Source organism: Paramormyrops kingsleyae, chromosome 4, assembly GCF_048594095.1.
Source record: "Paramormyrops kingsleyae isolate MSU_618 chromosome 4, PKINGS_0.4, whole genome shotgun sequence".
NCBI lineage: Eukaryota > Metazoa > Chordata > Actinopteri > Osteoglossiformes > Mormyridae > Paramormyrops > Paramormyrops kingsleyae.
In genome coordinates this window covers 47,754,852-47,779,357 of record NC_132800.1, presented here as the reverse complement: position 1 = coordinate 47,779,357, position 24,506 = coordinate 47,754,852, and the positions used below count along the sequence as shown (strand labels likewise).

The 24,506-nt window shown below is 48.8% G+C and overlaps 1 protein-coding gene across 1 annotated transcript in view; it reads left to right on the top strand.

Moving 5' to 3' along the window:
- The window catches only part of LOC111832831 (ephrin type-A receptor 3-like), a 64,630-nt gene extending 58,179 nt beyond the window's left edge, over window positions 1-6,451 (top strand). Inside the window, exons 14-17 of the mRNA XM_023790542.2 lie at window positions 1,768-1,917; window positions 4,363-4,556; window positions 4,886-5,023; window positions 5,298-6,451. Of these exons, the coding sequence (XP_023646310.2) occupies window positions 1,768-1,917; window positions 4,363-4,556; window positions 4,886-5,023; window positions 5,298-5,400 (585 nt within the window). The 3' untranslated portion in view covers window positions 5,401-6,451. The remainder of the gene's footprint in view (window positions 1-1,767; window positions 1,918-4,362; window positions 4,557-4,885; window positions 5,024-5,297) is intronic.
- Window positions 6,452-24,506: the final 18,055 nt, after the last annotated feature.

Sequence of the window (24,506 nt, the reverse complement as noted above, 5' to 3'; positions counted from 1 at the left end):
TACTGTGTGTCCTCGCTTCATGATAGCTGCATGTGGTTAGTTCCGCAGACCCTGAAGAAAGATCGGACCTTGGACAGACAGACAGCGGAGTAAGGGGTGGGGGGAGAAATTATCCGCAGGAAGGGAATCGAAGTTGCCCTAACTGGTTCACAAAGAGTTATAAAATAGTTGCAGTAGACAATACACGATATGTTATGCTGTAGTGCAAATATATTTAGTAACTTTTACGTTCATCATACTAATCATATGTTAACCATGTATTTGCAGTGATTCAATGACAATATGTCAATGCGTTAATCATTAATCAAAGGACAACCAAATATTTACAGTGATTCAATGTAATATAATCGATATCTATATACATATCTCAAGAGTCTAGAAGCGGAGACAGATTCCAGTAAATTGAGCAAAATGGGTGAACCAATAGAGCAGGAGAATCGTGTTTGTTATACCTTTGAACTTGGTCTGTTGGTGTTTTGTGACCAATCAGGACTTAGAAGTCCTTATTGGGAATTGGGTGTTATGGTTTATTGACTGGTTGCTCTGTGTGCTGGGTGTGACTTGGTACCGAGTGCCAGAGTGTGACAGGAGCGCTTTGCTGGAATTGCTGAAATAAAAGAGATTACTTTACTCACCAACTGAGAGGACCAGAGTTTTATTCTAAGTGGCTCAGCCACAGTTATCAAACAGGTTGATTTATAATTTAACTACCACACCTACACAGGTGAACTCTGAGAAAGACTCTGTGGTTCAGATGAAAAGTGACCTTCAGAAACAGTCTACACCTGTTGTCGGGGTCTGTACCCCGCCCCCTGTGACCCTTTCACATTTTCGGCCAGCAGGCATTGCTGGCCATTTTGCCTGCTTTTCCCCTTTTGTATTTAGCCTTTTCTTGACTGGGTCGCTACATAGCTTAGTGGCTGGAGTGTGTGGCATGTACTCAGTAGCCCATAGCTCTTGGGTTTGAAGCTAGCCTCAGACCAGCCTTGTCAGTTATTTGGTGTTTTCTCTTTTCTCCAGTGTTTTGGTTAATTCCCTATTTGAGTTTCTTTGTCTTTGCCCTCCTCGCGTTCTATTCGGCTTTTTTTTTGTCCTTTTGTTTCATTTTCCTAGTGTAGAGTTCTCCCTAGTTGCAGGTTCATAGCCCCTTAGATCTGTTTAATTGTTAGTTAATTCCTCCTGTGTCCTGTTTCCAGTGTCTGTTCTGATTGGTTGATTGTTTTGAGTATTCATACCCGCCTTTTGTTAGTCACTGTTATCTGTATTTTAGTGCCTGCCTGTGTTATGTTCCCTCAGTTGGTCATTGTATCGCATGCTGTTTATCCTGTGCTTTGTTTCTGTGTGTATTGGATTTCTTTGTTTAGTGTAGTTATTTTTTCCCTTAGCTTTGTTCCCTGTGTTGCCCAGCTCTGTTCTCCTGTGTTTTGTTGTTATTGCCTTTTGACCCCTCGTGGTTCCTTTATTTTCTGGTTTGTGTTTTGTTATTAATAAACCCCTGTCGTCTTGGAGCTGCACTGTGGATCGTCATACTTTCCTCGTCGGCGTCATGCCCCGTGTCCATGACACCTGTAGGGACAAGCAGAAACCACTGGGGCTGGATCAGGCCTGTGTATTTGCAGAGTTATATTCCATAGTTTGTCAAGAAATCCTGCAAAGTTCTGCTAGCCCTGCGATTGCATGAAGCATGATGTATGAGCGTTTTACTGAATGATGCTGGGTGTGCAGAAATGTGTGCTGTGACTAAACCGGGGCGTTTTTGTTTCCCAGGGAGGGAAGATCCCCATCCGGTGGACAGCACCCGAGGCCATCGCCTACCGGAAGTTTACGTCGGCCAGCGACGTGTGGAGCTACGGCATCGTCATGTGGGAGGTGGTCTCCTATGGCGAGCGGCCCTACTGGGAGATGTCCAATCAGGACGTGAGTTTGGGGGCTTACTCTTATAAACCAGCTGCTATATGAGGAGATGTCCAATCAGGACGTGAGTTTGAGGGCTTACTCCTATAAACCAGCCGCTATATGATGAGATGTCCAATCAGGACGTGAGTTTGAGGGCTTACTCCTATAAACCAGCTGCTATATGAGGAGATGTCCAATCAGGACGTGAGTTTGAGGGCTTACTCCTATAAACCAGCTGCTATATGAGGAGATGTCCAATCAGGACGTGAGTTTGAGGGCTTGCTCCTATAAACCAGCTGCTATATGAGGAGATGTCCAATCAGGACGTGAGTTTGAGGGCTTGCTCCTATAAACCAGCTGCTATATGAGGAGATGTCCAATCAGGACGTGAGTTTGAGGGCTTGCTCCTATAAACCAGCTGCTATATGAGGAGATGTCCAATCAGGACGTGAGTTTCACGGCTTGCTCCTATAAACCAGCTGCTATATGAGGAGATGTCCAATCAGGACGTGAGTTTCACGGCTTGCTCCTATAAACCAGCTGCTATATGAGGAGATGTCCAATCAGGACGTGAGTTTCACGGCTTGCTCCTATAAACCAGCTGCTATATGAGGAGATGTCCAATCAGGATGTGAGTTTGAGGGCTTGCTCCTATAAACCAGCTGCTATATGAGGAGATGTCCAATCAGGACGTGAGTTTGAAGGCTTACTCCTATAAACCAGCTGCTATATGAGAACGCGTCCAATCAAGGCGTGAGACGCACCACCTTCAACTTGACAGGCTGTAGCAGTGGTCCAGTGAATCTTCTCCCAGCTGTTTTACAGCCATTAGGGGTTTGGATTTTGTCTGCTGAGCCCGGTGTAGAGAGAGAGGAAGCAAACACATGAGTCAAACAGGAAACATCAGACAGGAAGAAGGGAGGAGCCATTAGAAACTCATGTACTCAGAGACCTCTAGTCATTCATCTCGCCTTCACATCCCTGTCCTTTGGTTGCACATTTCATCCTCCTGTAGTCCTGACCACTGAGGTCGTACTCCAACCAAGGCAGATAGAATAGAACAGAATAGATAAGGTAGTTATGCATTACAACACACCCAGGTAAAGGGCCTTGGCTAAAGGTGCTATGTAAAAATAAACTGCATTTAATTCAATTGAATACATTTATTATCATCATACAGTGCACAGCAGAATTTGACAATGCAGAAGAAAAAAGAAAATAATAAAAATCTTTATATAATAAAAAAGTCTTTACAAAAATATATAAATATACTGTATATGCATTAAGAAATTTAAGGATAAAAAAGAAACGAGAAGAATGAAGTGCAAAGAGGTCTGACCATGAGTGAGCACTGCAGTAAGTGGGCAGTAACACTGCAGTAAGTGGGCAGTAACATTGCAGTAAGTGAGCAGTAATGACAGCTGAGAGAATGTGACAGTTGTGCAAAAGACAGCAGCACAAAAAAGATGCGGCCTTATGATGTATGACAGTAGGGTAAATAGGACTGATTAGTGCTGGGGGACACGCGGGGTGAGGGCCGGGGAACGGGAAGGGTGTTCTGGACGTCAGTAGCGGTAAAGCGAGAAGGGGCCTGCTGAGAGTAAGCAGGCTCCGGCACGGCCTGCTGCCACAAAGCCGGACTCGAGCTGTCAGCGCTTCGCTCTTTTCCATACAGCAGTAACAGCGCTTATTTTTTTTGGAAACCACCTAGGGATGTTCACAGAGGAACTTTTTCTTGCATGTGGCTATGCAAAGCGAGCCAGCTGAAAGGAACTGGCAAAACATGCCCCCCCGCCCTCCCCCACTGGGCCGCTCAGCAGATGTGTAACCCAAAGGCTCCGGCCGGCTCTCTGCCTTATGCATTTCTCTCCAGTTATAAATTTTAATGAAATCGTTCGGTTTAATGCCTTTTGTAAAAACGTACAGAGGCCGACGCTTGGGGAGCTGAATTTATGAGTCGCTAATTCATTTCTCAGAGTGCCGCTGCAGATATCTTACGGCCGGGCGGCATAGAGATCCAGCAGGGTGCTCTGACGGCACAGAGATCCAGCAGGGCGCTCGGGCGGCACAGAGATCCAGCAGGGCGCTCGGGTGGCACAGAGATCCAGCAGTGCGCTCTGACGGCACAGAGATCCAGCAGGGCGCTCTGACGGCACAGAGATCCAGCAGGGCGCTCTGACGGCACAGAGATCCAGCAGGGCGCTCGGGTGGCACAGAGATCCAGCAGGGCGCTCTGACGGCACAGAGATCCAGCAGGGCGCTCTGACGACACAGAGATCCAGCAGGGCGCTCTGACGACACAGAGATCCAGCAGGGCGCTCTGACGGCACAGAGATCCACCAGGGCGCTCTGACGGCACAAAGATCCAGTAGGGCGCTCTGACGGCACAGAGATCCAGTAGGGCGCTCTGACGGCACAGAGATCCAGCAGGGCGCTCTGACGGCCGGTGTCTGCCACTTCCTGCAGGTGATAAAGGCCATTGATGAAGGGTACCGCCTGCCCGCCCCCATGGACTGCCCACTAGTGCTGCACCAGCTAATGCTGCACTGCTGGGAGAAAGGGCGCAGCGAACGGCCCAAGTTCTGCCAGATCGTCAGCACCCTGGAGCAGCTGATCCGCAGCCCAGGCAGCCTGAAGCAGCTGGCAAACAGCACCATCTGGTAACGCTGAGACGGTGGACCGAGCGGAACCACAGAGTCGCATGTAGCTTAAAATTGCAAATGGGTTCTGTGACCAACTGGTTGGATGGAGGGATGAATAAGCAGAACACCAGACAGGCAGACAGATAGATGGATAGATATGGAGACAGACAGACATAGATAGACAGACAGACACAGATAGTTAGTTAGTTTGTTAATTCGTACATTAATCCCATGAGGGAAATAAGATTTAAAGGCGCATACGGGTCACAAATCCATTTGCCTGTAGCTCAGACCCATTATTCTGCCCTGAGCACCAGGTTTATAGTTTCGGTCACCTTTCCCTGCAGGCAGGACCCCAGCCTGACCGATCTCGGCACCAGCACTGTGGACGAGTGGCTGGACTCTATCAAGATGGGCCAGTACAAGGAGCACTTCTCCAGCTCGGGCTACGTCACGCTCGACTCGGTGCTCAGCATGGACACCAGGTAGGAAGCCATGAGTCAAACCGGCAGATCCACCCACCCGGCACTACCAAATTGGACCCGGAGGTGTGAAAGCAGCGTGGGTGCATTAGCAATGTGCTAACAAGTCAGGAAAGGTTGCTTCTGCGATCAATATAGTATCAAGCGATGACTGGATGCATCAGCCTAAATGTTGAAGCGATTATATCTACATCCAAATGTCAAGTGCTGTTTGACAGCTGTTAGGGCATTGTTCACTTTCTCTGACAATGTTTTACTGGCTTCCCTTCTGGGGCAGTGAGCTGGGGAACATGGGAGTGACGCTGGCGGGACACCAGAAGAAGATCCTCACCAGCATCCAGAGCCTGCAGAGCGAGCAGGAGCCCCAGGTGCACGTATAACCTCCAGCCAGTCCGCGTCCTCCTGCTCCGCCTCTCCTGGGTGGACTGTGGCCTCAAAACTGTGCAAACAGCCACCCAGACCCCCCACCAGCACTGGAGCAGGATGAGGGCGAGATGGGTCCACCTTGGAGGGACAGTTGGGGCGGTGGAAATGGCCAACATGGAGGCACGTGTACAGAAGAAGAAGACATACTGTATCGTAGCTTCATTCCATGGTTTTTTGTTCAGCCATTGTTTTTCTTCGTGGTCTACACCTTGGTGTCAGCTGTGGCACCACAAAGCCAATGTGAGGCCACTGCCTCATGTGGCAGCCAGTGGGCTTTCATGGACGAGCACCCGGACACTGTCCTTCACATCTGGTCATAGGCGTGTTCTCCGTTTGCCAGAACGGGAGGTGTCAGCGTGGTCAAGGTGGCCATGACAAAGAGTGGCACAGTCAATGTTCCCGGGCTCCGAAACAAATGAGAGGGATCCGGTGGACCAAATTTAGGCCACGTAGATGAGGATTCACTCCTCTGTGGTCTCACTGAACTTCTCCAGGAGCCACATTGGCAGGGCGTGACCCGTCTACTGGGAAGACAGCGGTTCCGTGCCGAGAACACGTCGGGAAAATGAAGTTGTCGCCAACAAAGTCAGCAGGACATGCTCCGAGCCATGTTCAGGTGGTGACCTTCTCCAACAGGGATTCCTCACATCAGACCCTTCAGCCAGCTAAACTACTCGGCGTGTAAAAGAAAGGAATGTAACGAACGACCTCCTTGCTGCAGTATCGAAGGAATGCCTGGGCGTCACAAAGGAAAATCCGCCGCACTAAAAATGTATTTCTCATTGTATGTCAAAATATGCTCCTCCTATCGGAAAAATGTAAGCTGCCACTGCGAGTTGAAACGTGTGCATATGGTGCGCAGTGTGGTCAGTAAGCTTAGTGAGTTCTCCCATGTATTTAGTCATTTCTTAACTAAACGGATGTGTATGAAAGTCGTGGATCCTTCTCCTGATAACCGCCGTATGTTTTGACATATGTCGACAATACATTGGTGATGCTCGCTAACACCTTTGGATGTGTGTTCATTGTTGGGGGCGGGGGGGGGGGGGGGGGGGGGCTTTGTGTTCATTATGGCAGCACATGAGCTACGCTTCCTGTGGCCACACTCATGCTTTTACACACTCTCTCAGACAAGCTGCAAGGTGGGGGTGGGGCAGTTTAATATATTCAGGGCTGAAGTTTCAGGAAAGCAGCGCGAGGAGGGATGAAGTGGAGATATTCAAGGCACATACAGATGTCAGGAACGGGGCCAGCCTGGTTCCTGAGTGTGGGATGCGTCTGTCGTGAGAGATATGTCAAGTTAAATAAAAAAAAAGAAAATTTAAACACCAGAAAGACTGGCACTGAATCGCGAGGGAGAGACACCAGGCACATGGGAGTTACATTCTCGGCAGACCTCTCCTTCACTGCGGGTAGAAATTGGACCCGCTGTGCTCCAGGTTCAGGAAATTCACGCAGGACCCCTTTCCCACGCTCCTGCCTGCTTCCAGGAAAACCTAAACCCAGAAGAGATCCTCATCCTGTTTCTCCATCTGCTTTCGTGTCCGGCGGTCACACCTGTGATCGTCTTGATCGAGACGAGTCCACTACACTCTGGCAAATCCGACACCGGTGAAGGAATGTGAGCAGTGCATCATGGGTAAAATTCATTGTTTTGGCTTCTGGGAGATTACTGATGTTGTGGGACCCATTTAACGTGTTGGGAGTTAACCTCCATCATCCATCCACTCAGAAACACCACATTTACATGCGTACTCCTCTCAGACACTCACAGAGGCACTCGCAGACACACACACTGTATTTATGGGGGCTCCCCAAATGTGTCCACAACAAAACAAATAGGAAAAGTCTACCAGGCCCCCACTGTGTGCTTTTGTCATCATCTACCCTTTCCTGCACTAAGCATGATTTCTCTGTATGCTTTTCTTCTCGAGCATCAGAGATCTGGATACACAGAGCACAACACCAGGATTCTTTGTGTTTTGTATTGATTTTATCTGCCTGTTTTTCTTTTCTTATTACCTTAACATTCTTCCTCAACAAAATATGAGTCCTGTCCTCCAGGAAAGCAGGAGAGGTGTTGAGTTTTCAAAGAGAAACAGTGTGAACATTGTGGAGCGCTGATCCGAACCCTTACGTGACGGGTGTATGTGGCCTTCACCACAGCTGATGTGGACGCCCCCATCGCCAGTATGTCTATGGGAAGAACCAGCAGTATGATCCCATCCAGCCAACACACGTGACTTTGTGGCACTTCACCTACAGGGGGCGTCGCTGTCCCGCAGCCACGCTTCAGCTTGCCATTAACTCCAGCCTGCTGTTCTGCGGCTGTCCCGGCGTGCATAAAGGGAACAGGAAATCCTGCCCCAGACCGACGGCGTTCTCCCTGCCATGCAGCACGCCGTCCAAAAAAAGGAGAAGACCTAATTAACAGGCCCCGCTGACAGCGATAAAATGAGCAGTTTGCTCAGCCGACTTCCCGAGCGGTAATGACTGTGATCAGCGGAATAATTTATTCGAGGAAACCCACCATCCTTGCAAAGTTTAGACCTGCAGGTCTTCATATCAGCTCCAGCGAGCTCCGCTCTCCCATTTACAACAAAAAAAAAAATCTGGTAGACAGTGACAGCAAGCGCCAACAATGTGATTCCTCCCAGCCCGGACACCGGCATCACAAACAGGCTATTTTTGTGTCGGCTTGTAAATTGTGACTAAACGGCGAGTGCCTAGCTTTCCGTCTCCGTGTTACAGAGAGAGAGCACGAGTACATCAAGTGAAAATCCAGTAGTGAAATATTCATGTTTAACTGGCATGAATTTTAAATGTGGGCACTCTGAAATATCTTCTAGTCTCTCAAAAGGACTTTGAGCATTCTCCTTTGGAAGGCCCACGTCCAATCAGTCCAAGAAAAGCCTGATCTTAACAAGCTGATTTTTCAGTTTTTGTTGTTACGACCAACTTTCAGTTTTTCCACGCTGCTCTGATGTGACACGGCAACCTCGTCTACTGGAAACTCTGGGCACAGCCAGCAGCCCTCGGTATTCAGTCTCAAATTGGTTTCTGTGTGGCTAACTGGTCGGTGCTAGCCAGAGCCGCTAACGCAAAAGACCAGTTCAGCCTTCCAAAAAACCTGTTTGGGGCAGATGAGAATCCCACTGGAATTTCCTACTCAAGCCAGACGCTTAGCGGGATCGATCTGTCATCCGGGCAGTTGGAAAATCTCTGTTCCTGCAGAAGACCCGACCTCCCATGTGGAATCACAACATCCTCCTTAAATACTGAGACGTTTCACGTTAAGAAACTCAATATCTAGATCGCAGAGACCTGCACGTATGTGCAAACCTGAAACCAAACCAGTGGCTCAAAATATAAAACCAAAATGATAAACACAGGCAAGTATTACACTGGATTTGCATTAAAATTACCCATAATCCAGTTTGGTTCAAAAGTTCATAATCGCAATGGTTCACAGGCTCGTTAGTGTTTTGTTTGACTAAGAGTAACTGCTGGAACTAATCAGAAAAAGGCAGGATTAAATAAACAGGCATTATCCGCCTGCAGAAGCCATCACCTCCATCACTGTATGAGGAGCCCGCCTGTGCTTCTTAAGACAAATCGTCTTAAATCCAGACTCTTTGCTGCTGCTGAAACTAAGATGAGAAAGAACAAAATATTAAATTAAAAAGTAATATTTGACAGCAAATTGGTCAGGCAGAGATAGAATGGTATTACAGCATTTGGTTTTCTATTCATTTTATTCTCATCTTTGATGGGTTGGCTACTCTCTCCAGTAGCTAAGAACGAGCAGCCTGAACCGTACTTAGCTCATACTGCCCTTCTAAATGCTTCCTGTCTATTCTGTCTTAACGTTCAGTTATCCCGTGGTCACTTTTTTTTTTTTACTTATCTGAGGCATAAATGAGCTTGTTGATGGTGTAATCCTAACCTAAACATCAGCACAATAAAAATGCTAATATTTTTAATCATCACGTGGTGTTTTTCCATTCTCAATTTGTGCAAGAGCATCAGTGGGCCACTTAAACAGCTTCAGTATCCATGCAGGCACATATTAAGCCTCCTGATTGGTCCTTTACAGAGTCCTGACACAGCGATCACTAGATTCGGGTTAAACATAAACCGTACGGGTGTGGGAGGGGTGTGCGAGTGCTGGGGAGGGTGGGAATTCTGCCTTAATGAGTTTATAACTAAATATGCATTAGGGGGACTCAAGTTCTTTCCCTAGCTGAAAATTGTGTCAAAATGTCATTTCTCGGTTTTAGTCAGGCAAAGACATGGACTACTTGTGCGGTCATGTGACCTCTTCTCTTCCAATGACAATAACTCATGTGGCTCTGACCTCATCTGTCCAATAGAAACATGGGCAGAGAATATACAAATGCACACCTAACAGCACGGTGTTATACCAAAAAAATTTTTGGGGGGGGGGTTGGAGGGTGACAGCTCTCACAGAATCACTCGACGTTTCTATTTGCAACAACCTCATGTGAGATACTGGTCCTTGCATGGCATCATGGGAAATGATCCCAGAATACCACTGGGCAGGTTCCCATATTGCATCTGGAGCCACAGTAAAAGTGGGGGCCTGCATGGTCACGCTCCCATCACTGATCCCATTTACAGTCAATCACAGCCCCATCAGTGCCCCCCCCCACGGGATCTGTGTGTCCCCATAGGCCTAGTATAATGACTCCTTAACCCCTGTGATAGGTTAGGTCCCCCATGGGATGGAGCAAGGTCATTGACCCACCCAAATCCCAAATATTACCCATCAACCCACTGCTTAAACACCCCCACTGGAGACTCTATGAGATGTCCATTATATGTAATCTTCCCTTGCAACCCCCCTGCCCCCCCCCCCCAGGTACTGATTGTTAAATCAGCTGTCGCCATCTTCATTCACAGACTCGTCCCCTTTGTTCTTTTCGCGGAGTAAGATGCACAGTGCAGCTCCACATGAGGCCGTTTGTTCTCAAATATATGCAAAGATATTCCGAGGCTGAGGGAACATCCTCGCCGTTCTGGCATAGGCGTTATCCGAGGCACCGGCGCTTGTGAAGTGGCGGCCATCACGTTGGCCGCAGCTGCTGTGCATGTAACCATCACCTCTGCTTCCCGCTGGACCAGAGAGACCGCAGCCTTCTCCCTCATTTTGATCTGCTCGTTTTTTTATTTGTGCCATTTTTCACATGGAGGGAAAAAAAACAAGTACAATGGATAAACAAGCAATTAAATTCTGGCCCGGCTGGCTCCCCAGCACACAGGAACTTGTATGCGGCAGAGACTTTCGAGAGCTTAACTCGAGCTGCAATGCTTTTGGGCTTTGGCAGTAAAAAGGAGAGAGAGATAAGAGAGCGACTACACGCGTGATGAAGACGACACCCAGACTGACGCACGTTCGATGGGAGCTGAGGGAATGTAAGCGGCGTGTTCCGAGGCGGCTCCTTCCAGATCATTAGTAGTCTGACGATACCACTCAAGTGTTTTGCATCCTGCCAATGCACCTTGCAGGTGGCGTGTGTCCTCTTCGTAAATATGCGTCATAAACGCTGCCGGCTAGCCACCCTCCCCACTCGCTGAAAACCATGCAGTTCACACCTTAAAAATAAACAGGCCATTCACACCCATTTCTTCTGTTCCGGGTGTTTCGTAGAAATTTATATCACTCACACCTCAGACCTTCAGTAGAGATTTTCCTTTTAATCTCCCAGCCATTAGATCTTCTGGTTAAATCTCAGAAGGGAAGATGTTGATGCGCATTCTGCAATATGCACGGTTCAAACTCCTTACCTCTTACTCTGTCCTGGTGACGGGTTCTGCAGACACGTCACCGGCACGGTGGGAAATAATGGGAAAAGGGCCAAGGGACCAGAATACCCAGCTGTCCCTGTTGGTGCATGCAGAATGACCTCGTCTAGCTGGAAATGAATGACCTTACGTTTACATCACAGTGACTATGCAGGACTTCAAGACAGGGAACAGGGCATTTGTTAAGGAAGTCTACTTTTCCAGGGGCAGCATAATAGGGCGGTAACATGGTCAGCACCACTAGTTTCTGGGATCTGAACCTGTCACCTTTGAATCTCTGCTTTAGCCTCTCTTCTTGATTTTCTTGATGCTGGGGGTGGATTTGTCATCCTGCAGTCTGACCAAGAGTCACTTCTAAATAACAACCCAATAATGGAATGTGCCAGAGAGGTTCCAGAGACCAGCTGAAGCTGGTCCGGGATCAGCAAGGGGAAGCAGGACCTTTAGGAGCCCACAGAGATGCCTGCCTCGTCCCATCCATCACACACCCCTGCTGCTCCCAGGAAAAGAAGGAAATAAGAAACTGCAAATTTTGGGATTGGCCCCTGTGCCAAAAGGAAGGTGCCCCCCCAATGCTTTAATCTGGCTAAGAGGGAAGAGTTTGTACATGATGGCATGATGGGCTGCAGAAACATGTACAGTACTAAGCAAAAGTCTTAGGCACTCAAATAAAATGTTTAAGGCTATTTATCTGGGTAAATTTATCATGTAAACCAAATTTAACAGTAGAACATATGCAAATTAAGAGAATTGGTTCTGATCTCTGATAGCTTGTTGGACAGCTAGAAGAACACAGCTTCAGGTCCTAAACCTCTCCTCATGGGCACCTCAGCAATTCCAAATATTTGTTAAATATGTTGACTGGATGAGGCATTGAATAGCCATATGAGGTGGGGTTGTGGTCGAGTGAAAAAAATACTGACTTGACTTTGAAATGGTTGAGCTGACATGCTTTGACAGACATAATGCCATAGATTTACACCAACATAAAGATCATTGAAACATCACTTTCTTTGCACAGTACTGTATATACACTGGCGTTACATGGGGGAAGCTGGAGGAAAGAACAGGAAGGGAAATTAGAGAAAGGAGACGACCAGCGGGGGACAGCAGGCCGGGGCTACGGTTTGGGGTCAAAGCAGAGAAGCAGACGGCTGCAGTTCAGGACACTGTGGCCTTTTTTGGAGTGAAAAGGACAGTCAACTGGCAAGTGAGACAGTGGTGTGATGAGGGGGAGTGGGTCCATTTGATGACATGCCCTGAGTTCCACTCGCCTCTTGATACACACACACACACACACACACACACACACACACTGCCTGGTTGTCATGGTTGCCTCAAATTGGTGCCAAATCTCACAGCAATGCTAATGGTAGATGTTGTAAAAAGTGTTTACTGATAAATTATTGGAGCCTTAACTTCTGTATTGAGGTTGGATTGACTCCATCCCCAGCGCCCTGGGTAGGACAACTAAACAGAGTCCTTGTGGAGCAGAAACAGTAAATGCTTTTGACTCTTTCTCCAGAAAAGAAATAAAATGCCAAGCTGCTGTCCGTTTGGTAGCCTCCTGCTCCAGATTTAGCACCGTGCAGACAAACAAGCAATTTAAATGCACGGCCCAAGACGCTACCTGGGTCTGACCCAGTTTCAGTGCTCCCCGACACCCAATCCGTTCAGAGATTGGAGGCAGCCAAGCGAGGCCCTGGGCCAGCGGAGCAGAACCGCGATTACAGATCCTGTGTGCTCCCCCCTCCGCCCTGCTACTCGACTCCAGCCCCCCATCTGTCCAGCCCAATGGCCTATCTTTGTCACATTCCATATGGCCCACCTCCCAGGGCTGACCTCTAACCCCTGTTTAGGCTCTTCTCAAAAGCACTCGAGCAGGATCGGGGGGGAGGGCTGTGCTTTGTTTTAGAGACAGAGCCACAGGAAGTCAGCAGCAGAAGTTCGACTTCACCGCCATGTGTCAAGGTTTGGTGTCCTAGCTGCTGGACAGTCTACCGGAACTCCTGCTTGATGCACCCTGAGGACTGTATGAAGCCAGGTGGAAATATCAGGTTGCTCTGCAGCTAGTATCTGCAGGATCTACGGATGGGCTTCTAGCTGCAGTATGTGCCAACTCCACCGTTTGAGGTGGGCTTGTTGTTAGCATTGTCGCTAATCATTGTAATTTATCTCCTCAGTTAAGGATGAGGAACCTTCTGAAAAAAAGCCTGGCAGCAGAAAGGAAGGTGTCACAGCTCTTCTTTACAATCGTATCTGTGTGCCGACATGCACGGCCGACCCTCTTGATTCCTTCATTATCATCCAATTATCCCAGCAGCTGGGGCCCAACACCTTTCAATTAGGGCCAATTAAAAGAGACCCAGGCCTGGGGAAACAGAGGGGCCTGGGGGAGTCAGGGGAGGGCTTCAGCCCGGGGGAGTCAGGGGAGGGCTTCAGCCAGGGGAGTCTGGGGAAGGCTTCAGCCAGGGGAGGGATTCAGCCAGGGGAGTCAGGGGAGGGCTTCAGCCAGGGGAGTCAGGGGAAGGCTTCAGCCAGGGGAGGGATTCAGCCAGGGGAGTCTGAGGAAGGCTTCAGCCAGGGGAGGGCTTCTGCCAGGGGAGTCAGGGGAAGGCTTCAGCCAGGGGAGTCTGGGGAAGGCTTCAGCCAGGGGAGGGCTTCTGCCAGGGGAGTCAGGGGAAGGGCTTCAGCCCTTTCAAAGTTTAACAAGTGAATCATACGAGAAGCCCCAGTATTACCGATACAGATAACTGGTTAGCCTCTGAGACCTATGTGTAGTAAGCACATCATTTAATGCTGGCAGTGAGATTTCAGCGGAATAGGGCTGACCTGGGAGATTGTAGCGAGGATCTAAGTGCTGAACGAGCCAATGGAATCCCTCATCATCCAATGCGACCAGTTATTTTAGCAGCTGGGTCTTTAGCTCCGGTGCTGCGAACTTTGAATATTTATAAAGTTTAAATATCATTTGGCAATATTGGCCAAGACTGACATATCAGACCAATACCAATATCTTGTTTTTAATAAGCATTGGCCGATACAGACACGTTAACCATTATATCGTGCATATCCATGGGCTCTAGCTGGAAAGGACGTCATGAATCCCTCAAATGGATTCAAGTCCAATAAATACAGGCGGGACTGATCCAAGTGTCTTAGCCGAAATCAGTTTTGGGGGTCAAGGATCAAGTTATTATTGTCACGTGAGTCCCAAGGAACACAGTGACATTCTAATGCTACAGTAGCAGAGGAGGGCCTAAGGGGACAGGAGAGACAGGACAGTGCAGGAAAAGAGAGTGCAATAGAGGAGTGAGTGCCAAAAAAGGCAGGAATATGTGTAATATGGCAAATGGACCACACTACTGAAGAAGAATGATAGAAGGACCACTTCCCTGTTAACAGTGGTGCAAGAACATCAAGCCTGGATGAAAAGTAGCAGGAGGCCAGAAGAAAAACCAAGGAGATATTTTATCACACCAAGAGTAGTGAGGTTTTGGTACGTGAAGCAGGTGAAAAGCACAGGATGGAGTCTGACTCACTGTCGGATGTTAAGTATCCAAACGCTGCTTTGAATGGGCTCCTCCAGCTTCTGGCATCGGTGGGAGACCAGACGCGGCACGGGACCAGAAATGATGCCTTGCGGGATGCGGGGAAGCCCTGCAGAGCTGGGCGCCCATTCCGTGTGTTCAGCTCTGCTGTGCAAGACTCCCGGTGAAGAGAAGGTCACGGAAAGCAAGCCTCCATGTGGAGAGCGTGAGGAACCCCCAGTGATACCTTCACACCACCCGCGGTCCTGCCCCAGGCTGGTTATCACACAGAAACAGACATGCAGACACAGACAGACACACACACAGATACACATACAGACTCAAACACAGACACACAGACATAAACATACACACAGATATACAGATACACACATGACAGACACACATATACAGACAGACACACAGACACAAACACACACATACAGACACAAACACAGACAGACGCAAACACAGACACAAATACAGACAGACACAAACACAGACAGACACAAACACACACACAGACAGACACAGATACAGACAGACACACACACAGATACAGACACACAGGCACACACATGTCATTTTATTTTGATTGTTATTTGTATAGTTTTATTCTGGTTTTAGTGTTATTTTATTCTTATTTATTGGTATCTGTTTTGTTTTCCTCTATATTGGATACTTTCTTCAGCAGAATACAGAAAGCAGATGAAAGCATTTAACTACAGTGTATGTTTGTGTATGTGTCAAATAAAACTTTGAAACTCAGAGAATTTGTACTGATAACCGTAAACAAAAAACAGATCAGTGATAAGTGGTAATTCATGCAAGACGCTGGTGTGGCTTTTGACAGGAAGCATGCAGTTACATTTGGACATTATCCCACCGCACTGTAACCCATAATAACATAGTACACGGCTGCCGGCAGCTATTGGCTAATCTACACCCGTAGTGTGGCTGGCGTCACGTTGCATGGCGTTGCATCACTACTGAGACGCTCGCCAGTAAATATCCTCGCCGTGTTAGCGCTCTTCCGCTTCAAAACGAGCGAAACAAAAGGGAAACACAAACGCTTTGCATTCCGAGACCTCGGGCAGGCAGGTAGGCAAATGACAATGTCTAATGAGCCCTTAATTAAAGTAATTAAAATGCCCCTCCCCCTCTCCCAACCACCATCCAAAGCCAACCAATCCTTTCACACATGGTTATCAGATAAAACCAGCCGTAGTGACTGACCGCCCCCCCCCCCCCCCCAAAACACCTGGGCTGCTCTTTGATTGACATGTCTCGATCCAAGTGCTCGCCCAGCAACAACACCCAGATGGAGGATGATGATAGTGAAAGATTTGGCGTGGGGTGGGGAGGGGGTGCTGGCTTATGCATGTATGGGGTCAGAATAGGTTGAATTCCCTGGGGGGCAGTAGTTTGACACACACCTGCCCCAGAAACACAAGTCCTCCAATCATTCAGATACACCGCAACCCTAATGAAAAACCCAATGTAAATATACCATCATAATGATGAACAGTTAATTATTAACACTAATACACTGATTACTTTTTGAAAGGATGTTAAAAAGCTTAAAACCTATGTCTAAGTTACTCTGGTGACTCCTTCCTCCCGGCCACTGGCTACAGGTTCAAGTCCCGAGAGCTGCGAAGGATCCTGCATGTTCAGGCCTGCTGGTTAAAACGGCTTCCCCTGTGACAGACCCCCCCCATCCCCCACCGCTCACCAGTGTGTCTCCAGGAGTCACTCTCACATGTAAAATACAAAACCTCACGTGCACCGGACTGAGCGATACCACATCTGTTCTGTTTGCCAACACCGAGCCCTGAAGCAGAACATGCGACTTTTACATGCCCCCCCTCCCCCCCAACCGGTGTTTACACCCATCTGCCGGGCATAGCTGCTGGATGGCTGCGTCTCCTGCCTGGCATCCCTCTGAGCCAGTCAGTAACCCACTGAGAATTTGCTACATGTTCCGCTTTATACATTCATCCTTTGATTGGCAGGTCTGTCAAGCTGCTGACTGAAAGAACAACTGTGCAGTGATGTCACACAATCGCTACAGCAACCACAACTTTCATGTGGAAAAAATGGAGGGTGGCACTGGGGAGACCTCTTGGACCGGCCCCTGCATTGATGGTGCCACCGGGGCTGCGGGTTCGAGTCCCTGCCCCAGCACGGTTCCAATGCCTTTGATGCCCTTGACCAAGCAGAGTGACCGGTCCTGCTGAAGGGGGGTACCTGTTGTGTTCTGGGGGCAACGGGGCCCAGCCAGATGGTGGCTGTGCCCTAATTACCCCATGATGCGTCTCACACTCTAACCCGGCCTCACCTGCCTCCCCCCCCCCCCCCACAGCTGCCCAGTAAACCTCCCCCCCACTCCTTACTGCAGCCAATCACTAAACATGTTGATTTTTAATGCCACGATATATTTCATAATAACGTTGCCACTCATTTGAAAGCGCAAATGTACATTTTCTATTCAAGCCGGCTACGACTGACTTTGTAAGACGAAGCGCTGGATGTTTCACTCTGTGTAGTAAGCTTGCCATTTTGGGATTTATCACCCAGAATACAAAAATGTCTTGTATCAGCAAACATCCGCTCATGAAGGACGCTTGTGTCTTTAATGTTGTCTTCTGCATTTAATCCATCCATCAAGTTTGCGTCACGGATGACTGTTGTCACAAACACACCTGGTTCCCCTTAACCCACCGCCGGAGTTGTGTTTCCCACAGTTTCCACAAACAGTCCCAGGCCGAGAAGGACCAGTTTTGGAAATCGCCCCACCACGCCCCCCAAAAATTCAGCACCCAGTTCACTCAATCAGCAATCCAAACATGGTAGATTAGCATTTAAGGCTGATGCTGCTTGCTGATTTACAATGTGCAGTTCTTCTGTGACATATTCCATGCATAAACCGTACTATTCAATACTGCATACATTTAAGAAAAACAGACATTTATGGGAATATTAATGTGGAAAATGTGTGGTTTATATAAGCAGACTGACATACAGAAAGAGCTGCATGTCGGCGTGCAGGAAAATTTGGCTGCATGCTGGGAACTGGAGCCGAACATGTGAGCGTGGAGAACCCCGGGCGGCCCGTGTGGATGGAGACCCCGTGTGATGGGCGGGGGGTGATGGTCGCCCCATCATGGCGACAGCCCCTGGCATCACGCCACGAGGGCTCATTTCCCACTGCCCACGCTGTTTATACCACGGCAAACGGGAACAAACACACAGATGAAACGACGTGGCTCATGAACCGGCTGCCGTCCACAGCGTTACGGGCTGGACCCTCATTACATGCCACGCAGAGCCAAGCTTACATTCTGCGCTCGTGAAATTGCTCCCGTTGAGTTTCTCTAGTGAGCAACCTCACCTGGCAACTGTACACTCTTCTGCAATACGGCAAACCAACCCTAGAAATGAACATGATCTGCACACAGTGGCCCTCAACTAGTATAGCCTCAAGACCCACATCATTCCTTGGTCAGCATAGCATGACCCAAATTTGTTGACTTGGGGGTGGTGACAGGAAAAGGTGTTGACTAGAAGAAGGGTGGGGGGGGGTTGGTATTTCTTTTTCTGTTTTTTAAGCCACAGATTCTGCAATTCATCACTTTTGGGTCACGATCCGCCGGCAGAGAAACAGTGTTCTCATAATAAGCCGCTCCCCCACTGTCAGTGATCCGTTCAGCACAGTCCAGGAGAAGCTCAGACATACTAACAGGCCGTAAACGCTGAGAGGAAATGGCTCTCACCCCCCACATTCTCCCCACAGAGGAATACGTTTCTGCTTATTCCTTGTTCTGCTCTTCACATGCAGCCCCATTGTATGGCACGGGAACGGGGTGGGGGGGTGGAGGTGTCTCCTAGCGACAGCTACGGTGGGAGATGGACTGGTCAGGCTGAAAGACAGGGGGCGCCATCACACGACCCTAATGGGGGTTTAATGAAATGCACAGCAGGCAGTGCATCTCTGCCGAACCGTGATGGGATCTCGTTCGAATTACAGGGGAATTAAAGGACCAAGGCTTAATTTAGCGACCGGCCTGAGGGATCTTAAAGCGCCACCTAGAGACGGGGGTAAGTTTCACCAGGGCGGCACCTACCCCTCACCCACCAGCACATCTGCCCGCCCTCAGGGAATCATAGCCACTGGCCGAATGGACTAATCCTGCCCAGTATAGAGGAGGGATTTGACCCCCACACTTCCTCGGGGGACATCCAAATCTCAAAGGAAGTTCAGAGGACCTCGTAGCTTGCTTTTCAAGACCGTGGTGTCCCCATCTGGGAGGGGCTCAATCCACAGTCGATAAAAAGCGATTTCAAAACACCAACATCTATTTAATTACATGTGCAAAACACCTATGTGAAAGCCACTGGATAAGACACATGACAAGAAACATGACAGCAGCCATGTTTCCCCTGAAGGTGACATGTAGGAAGAAATTCCAAAGCCACAGAGAGGCTCTTGCGTGTTTCCCATTCCGGTCAGACTAAATGTTGGCGAGCCAGCAGAGTGATCGGGGTGTGAGCAGAGGCGTTTTCTGCAGGCATTGGCACACGATCATGGAGGGCACAGCTGATATCTCACCGTCCCGCTGCCCGCCAAGAGCTCACACGATCACAGAACACCAGCCAACGCTCGGCGAAGGATCTCTGCCACATCGCCGTCACCTGGTCAGACTTCCTCTCAGGAACGCCGAATCCCTCCCAGGTGCTGGTGTGGGACAGGACTGAACTTTGCATCCATGTCTCACACCCCCATGAATGACTCAACAAGCAAATTCCCATATAAATGCCAGCCATTCTCCCATAATGCTGTTCTTCATGGTCCTTGACGGCACATTTATTAGCAGAGCCAATCTGAGCCACCAGTCTCTCAGCACTGGGTTCGCTGGGTTATTTATATGCTTGCTGCCCTACTGCACCCTCGCACGTGATGCCTGTCCTTGACCTCGTTAAAACACTGATCATATACAGGAGACCTGATGTATGTCTACACGTGCTCTTAATAAATCCAGACATAATTTCGTTAATAAAAATAAATTAAGTCCAGTCAGGCAAAATAAACAGCCTGTGCAAAATTTCCTGACTGCGTGCAGGTTATGGAGCGACATCTTCCATAACGAGATGAGACAGATGCCATTATCAGACGAATGATTACCCAGCATTCCTGAGGCACCTGTGACGTCCTTCTGCATGGTTTCTTTCTGAGGTGAGCCGATCAGCCTTTATTACTGTGACAGTACAGGTGGCGAGCGGTCAGGCTATGTTTACAGAATACACATATATTGCAAAACCCACCACGTTGGCGAACCAAACCAGAACACATTTTTTAAAAAGAACAAACAAAACATAACTGTTCAGCTAAGATGCAGAGCGGGTAACTGTTCCTGCCGCCATAAGGCATCTGAAACATGAATATTTACCAGACCTCACCCATCAGCTGATCCTAACCGTCAACTCCCTCAAACAGAGAGGGTTACATTTAGAGGGGCTGCTAGAGATTTTGCCCCCCCCAGCCCAAACCATTCAAACTATGGCCCAAATCTTTTTGACATCATCCTAACTTGCCCCCTTTTATGTTGCCCCTGGTTACACTTGACATCACGTTCAGGGGGACTGGGAGAGGGGCAGGAATGTTCAGGGCTGCTGTTTTACGTGTATCTGCAGCTTCCGCCATGTGAGCGCACACTCCGCCCCCTAAAAAACACCCCAGATTAGAGACACTGGTAAAAAAAAATGCCTTTAAGCACAGATATTCTATGGATCTCTCTGGGATGGAGCGAATGATTCAATGATTCCACACGGGGTTACCTTCTGTGAGAAAGGCTGTCGCCTTCAGACAGCTGTTCGTTTTCTGTCTCCGCCCACCAGGGCGGCGCCTGCTTCCTATTCATTACTTATTGATCGAGTTCCCCCCTGATTTATGTGTATAATTATTCCTCTTTCATTCGCAGTAATGACCTCCACAGATGGCCACGGGATGACCCCGGCCCTGGTGGCACCCAGCGGCCCGTGACACGATGAGGAGGCGGGCTCGGAACTCGAGGCGGGTCAGAGGTTGCGTGCGGGAAACAAGTCGAGCATGTCATTGGGACCAACCCCCCCCACACACTATCATGCTGACAGCTCAGTTGTGGCCCCTCCTGGGATTAAATCCCCCTTCGTGTGCCCCATGAAGCTACAGACAGGAAGGAAGCAATCAATAATGACGCTGACATAGGGGGGCGCCAGAGTGCACCAGTGACGCCTTTAACAACTCTGCTCATTCCGATCAATCGTGCCCAGCCTGGCGGCCAGCTGACGTTACATTAATATAAGCAGGGGGCTGCGGGGTGGGGGGGCAGTGTGTTAAGCTGAGGGGGTCAAATTTGGTCGAAAACAGATACCAACAAGTAACGACCCACTGGAGATGTAGACTGCACCCCCACACCGTCCTGCCCACCGGTGCCATCCCCAGCTGCCTCACACCCCCATATCTGTGACACATTAACCCCCACCCATGAAAAAGAAACCAAAATCGCATACAGTAACAGCGCCTCTTACTGGTAGAGCTTGTCACTACTGATAGACATGTACATTTAAATACAAGAGTGGAACACAGAATTGGTAAAAAAGAAATAATCCCCAGGAGATGGGCAGCTCTCGCCTGCTGTACTAAGCCAGTCTCGCAGCCATTTACGGCGAATTGCCGGCAATATTTCACATAGCATTTCACAGGCTAAATTAACTTCTAATTTAAAAGAAAAAGACTTGATTTTGCCTTGCTGTGATGTATAATTCAGCATGTGTAATAATATTCGTGCCTGGCACTCTTCTGGAAGGTGCCGTGGAAGGCATGTAGGGGTCACTGGGTTCCAGAGTGGATTTTTATGTCTGGTGTCTTAAACGCTTTCTTTAGGGCCTAATGTTAACTGCTGTGGCGGCAAGGCGAACCCGTTATTACAATCACGCCGGGCCGGGCCACCATGACAGGCTAACTGGATTCCTGGTGGCCAGCGCCACGTGCGGCCTGAGCTCATGTCAGCCTGGGTCAGTGTAAAAAGCTTTCTGCACTAAAGCTGCCCCCCCCCGCCCCCATACCCCCCCACTGAGCGAGTGGAGAACGGGCAACCAGCCCACTTTAAAGCCTCCCTACATCTCGGAGCACACGCACAAAGACACGCACACGCAGCGCTGCGTCTGAAAACCTTCCCCTTCTGTCAGCTGTTATAACGTTACCTGCTGCTCTGTTCGTCTGCGATGCTTGGCTGGGGACGGGGACGGGGACGGGGGGGATGGTGGCCTGGAGATTGAGGAATAGGGGGAAAAAATTATAATAAACAGCACTCACTGAATGATGGTCTGGCCTGGAAGCAGGAGCTATATCACACAGGTACAGTAAAAACACAAGGAAGAGGATATCCCGAGGCATACTGAGAACGCTATAAAGAGTACTACAAAGAAAACTGCAGATGTGCCAAGGTATACTGGAAACTGTACAAAAAATACTACAAATACAACAAGGAATACTAAACAAACTACAAAGTGTACAACAAATCTGAGAGAATATACTGAAAATACTGCAAAGAATGCTACAAATATAATGAAGCATATTAAATACTACAAAGAACACTACAAATACACTAAGGTATACTAAAACACTACAAAAAATACAAATAAACTGGGGTATGCTAAAATACTATAAAGAATATTATAAATACACTGGGGTATACTAAATTACTACAAAGAATACTACAAATATGCTGAGATGTACTAAAATGTGCGTCTATTTTGTCTATTCACAGTTCAGGGGACGGCAAGCAGGCGTCCAACGACATAATTCTCCTCCTGGCTGTTTCTATGATGATGATACCAGAGGGCTCGTTCATGAGCCGGGGAGATGGGGCCAACATCCACGTGTGATGTATCACCCATGTACAAATGCAGGAAGACTCCAAGAGCATCAGGAACAAGGAAGTCGAGGTCTCCTATCAGCAAGGAAAATCTCAACCATAAAAGTGCAACACTGACACTTTCGCTCATGCACAGGCCCTGCGACTGCGTACGTTTCACTGTCAGCTCACTAACACGCTGACTCCGTTCCTCCATCCCAACACACAGCTGCCCCCCCCCCCCCCCCCCCCCCCCCCCCCCCACTGGTTGCGCTCAGCTACTGTCCTCGTTCTCAGAAGCTGATCCACACTCCCGGCGTTTCGAGTTCCGGCAGCCCGCTGGCGACCGGTGCTGGCAGCCGAGCCCAGAGAAGAGAAAGCACATCTTAACGTAATACATTAACTACTCCAGGGTGGAAAGTCTGAGATAGATGTGAAGAGAAACCCCTTCCCCCCATTAGCCAGCATATAACCCAAGTATTTAGGCGACTATAAGTAGGTCTTACACACACCACTTATGAATTAAGTGAGAAGAGACCTCAAGAGCCAACCACAGTAAAGAGGTTCTGTAATAGATGCCACATAATAGCAGTCTTTATAGGCGGCCCCCGTGATGATCGCACAAAGTGGATACAGTACCTGTGCTCTGTGCAAACGAGCCGATTCATTAGAACGTCCCACGGTGCTGCGGGTTGCCATGGCGACCCATCGCTGAACGTGTGTGTCTTGGCCTGTGTGAGAACTTGAGGGCCGTTCACAGGTAGGGCTGTTAGTGCGATGGTTTTATTGTGAGAAGATGTAGACAGAAGACAGGGGATGCCGTGGAATCTGAGTTTTGACTTGCATTGTATCCGGACTTAAGCCTCCCGCTCGTCACTTACACAGGCATTCAGGCTGAGGTCGCAGCGTCAGAGCTCCGCCTGGGATCCTAAACTTCTACGAAAATCACTGGGATACAGGCAGGGGCCATTTGACTCACAGGGAAGAAGAAATAAAGGACCCCCCCCCCTTGGGTACCACACGATTATATTTGCAAAGTGAGCGGCACAGAATGCATACAAAAATGTGGGACAAGTGACTGAATGGTTTTAAAAGTTATTATAATAATTTTAGAATAATTACCCCCCCTAAATAACGTCTAGAATCACCAATGGATACATGTGTGAATCTCAGGATGGTCAGGAGTGAGCCCCTTTTGTCAGGCTACCAGGAAAATATCGACAGATCGCTTAACGTCGGCGTAGCGACAAATACCCCGGCATAACACAATTGCTGGGAATCCAGTTACAGCTAAATGGGTATTCGCATTAATTATTAACGCGGCACAGAGCGTTCGATCTAGACGAGGGGCGCGGGGTGTCTCACGGAGGTCGATAACCACAGACAGAGAGGCATTCGGGGTTCCGGCAAGGATAACGACTAAACTGGGAAGGCTGGCGCTCTTTACGAAGTCACCCAGTAAAAACGAGCGCCCACATCTTCATAAAATGTCTTTCCCCAGGACTAAGAGCTCCTGTCACATGACTCTCCTCCCCCTGCCCCTAGACGGTAAAGCTCCGCCCTCCCAGTGCTGACAAAGACTGGCGACAACAAAAATAGAACAATGTGTGGGGTGGGGACTTTCTGCATGCTGGGACATACCCATTTCACTACTGTGGGAGCCTAAGAACAATACTCAGCAAGCACCCCCTCCAATCTATTTCATTTGCAGGGCCTAGTAATGTGGCAGGAAGAGCCACAGATAACAGCGGGCAAGCAGCCATCGTCTCCAAATACAATAATTGACACCTGTAAGTGAGGGACTGA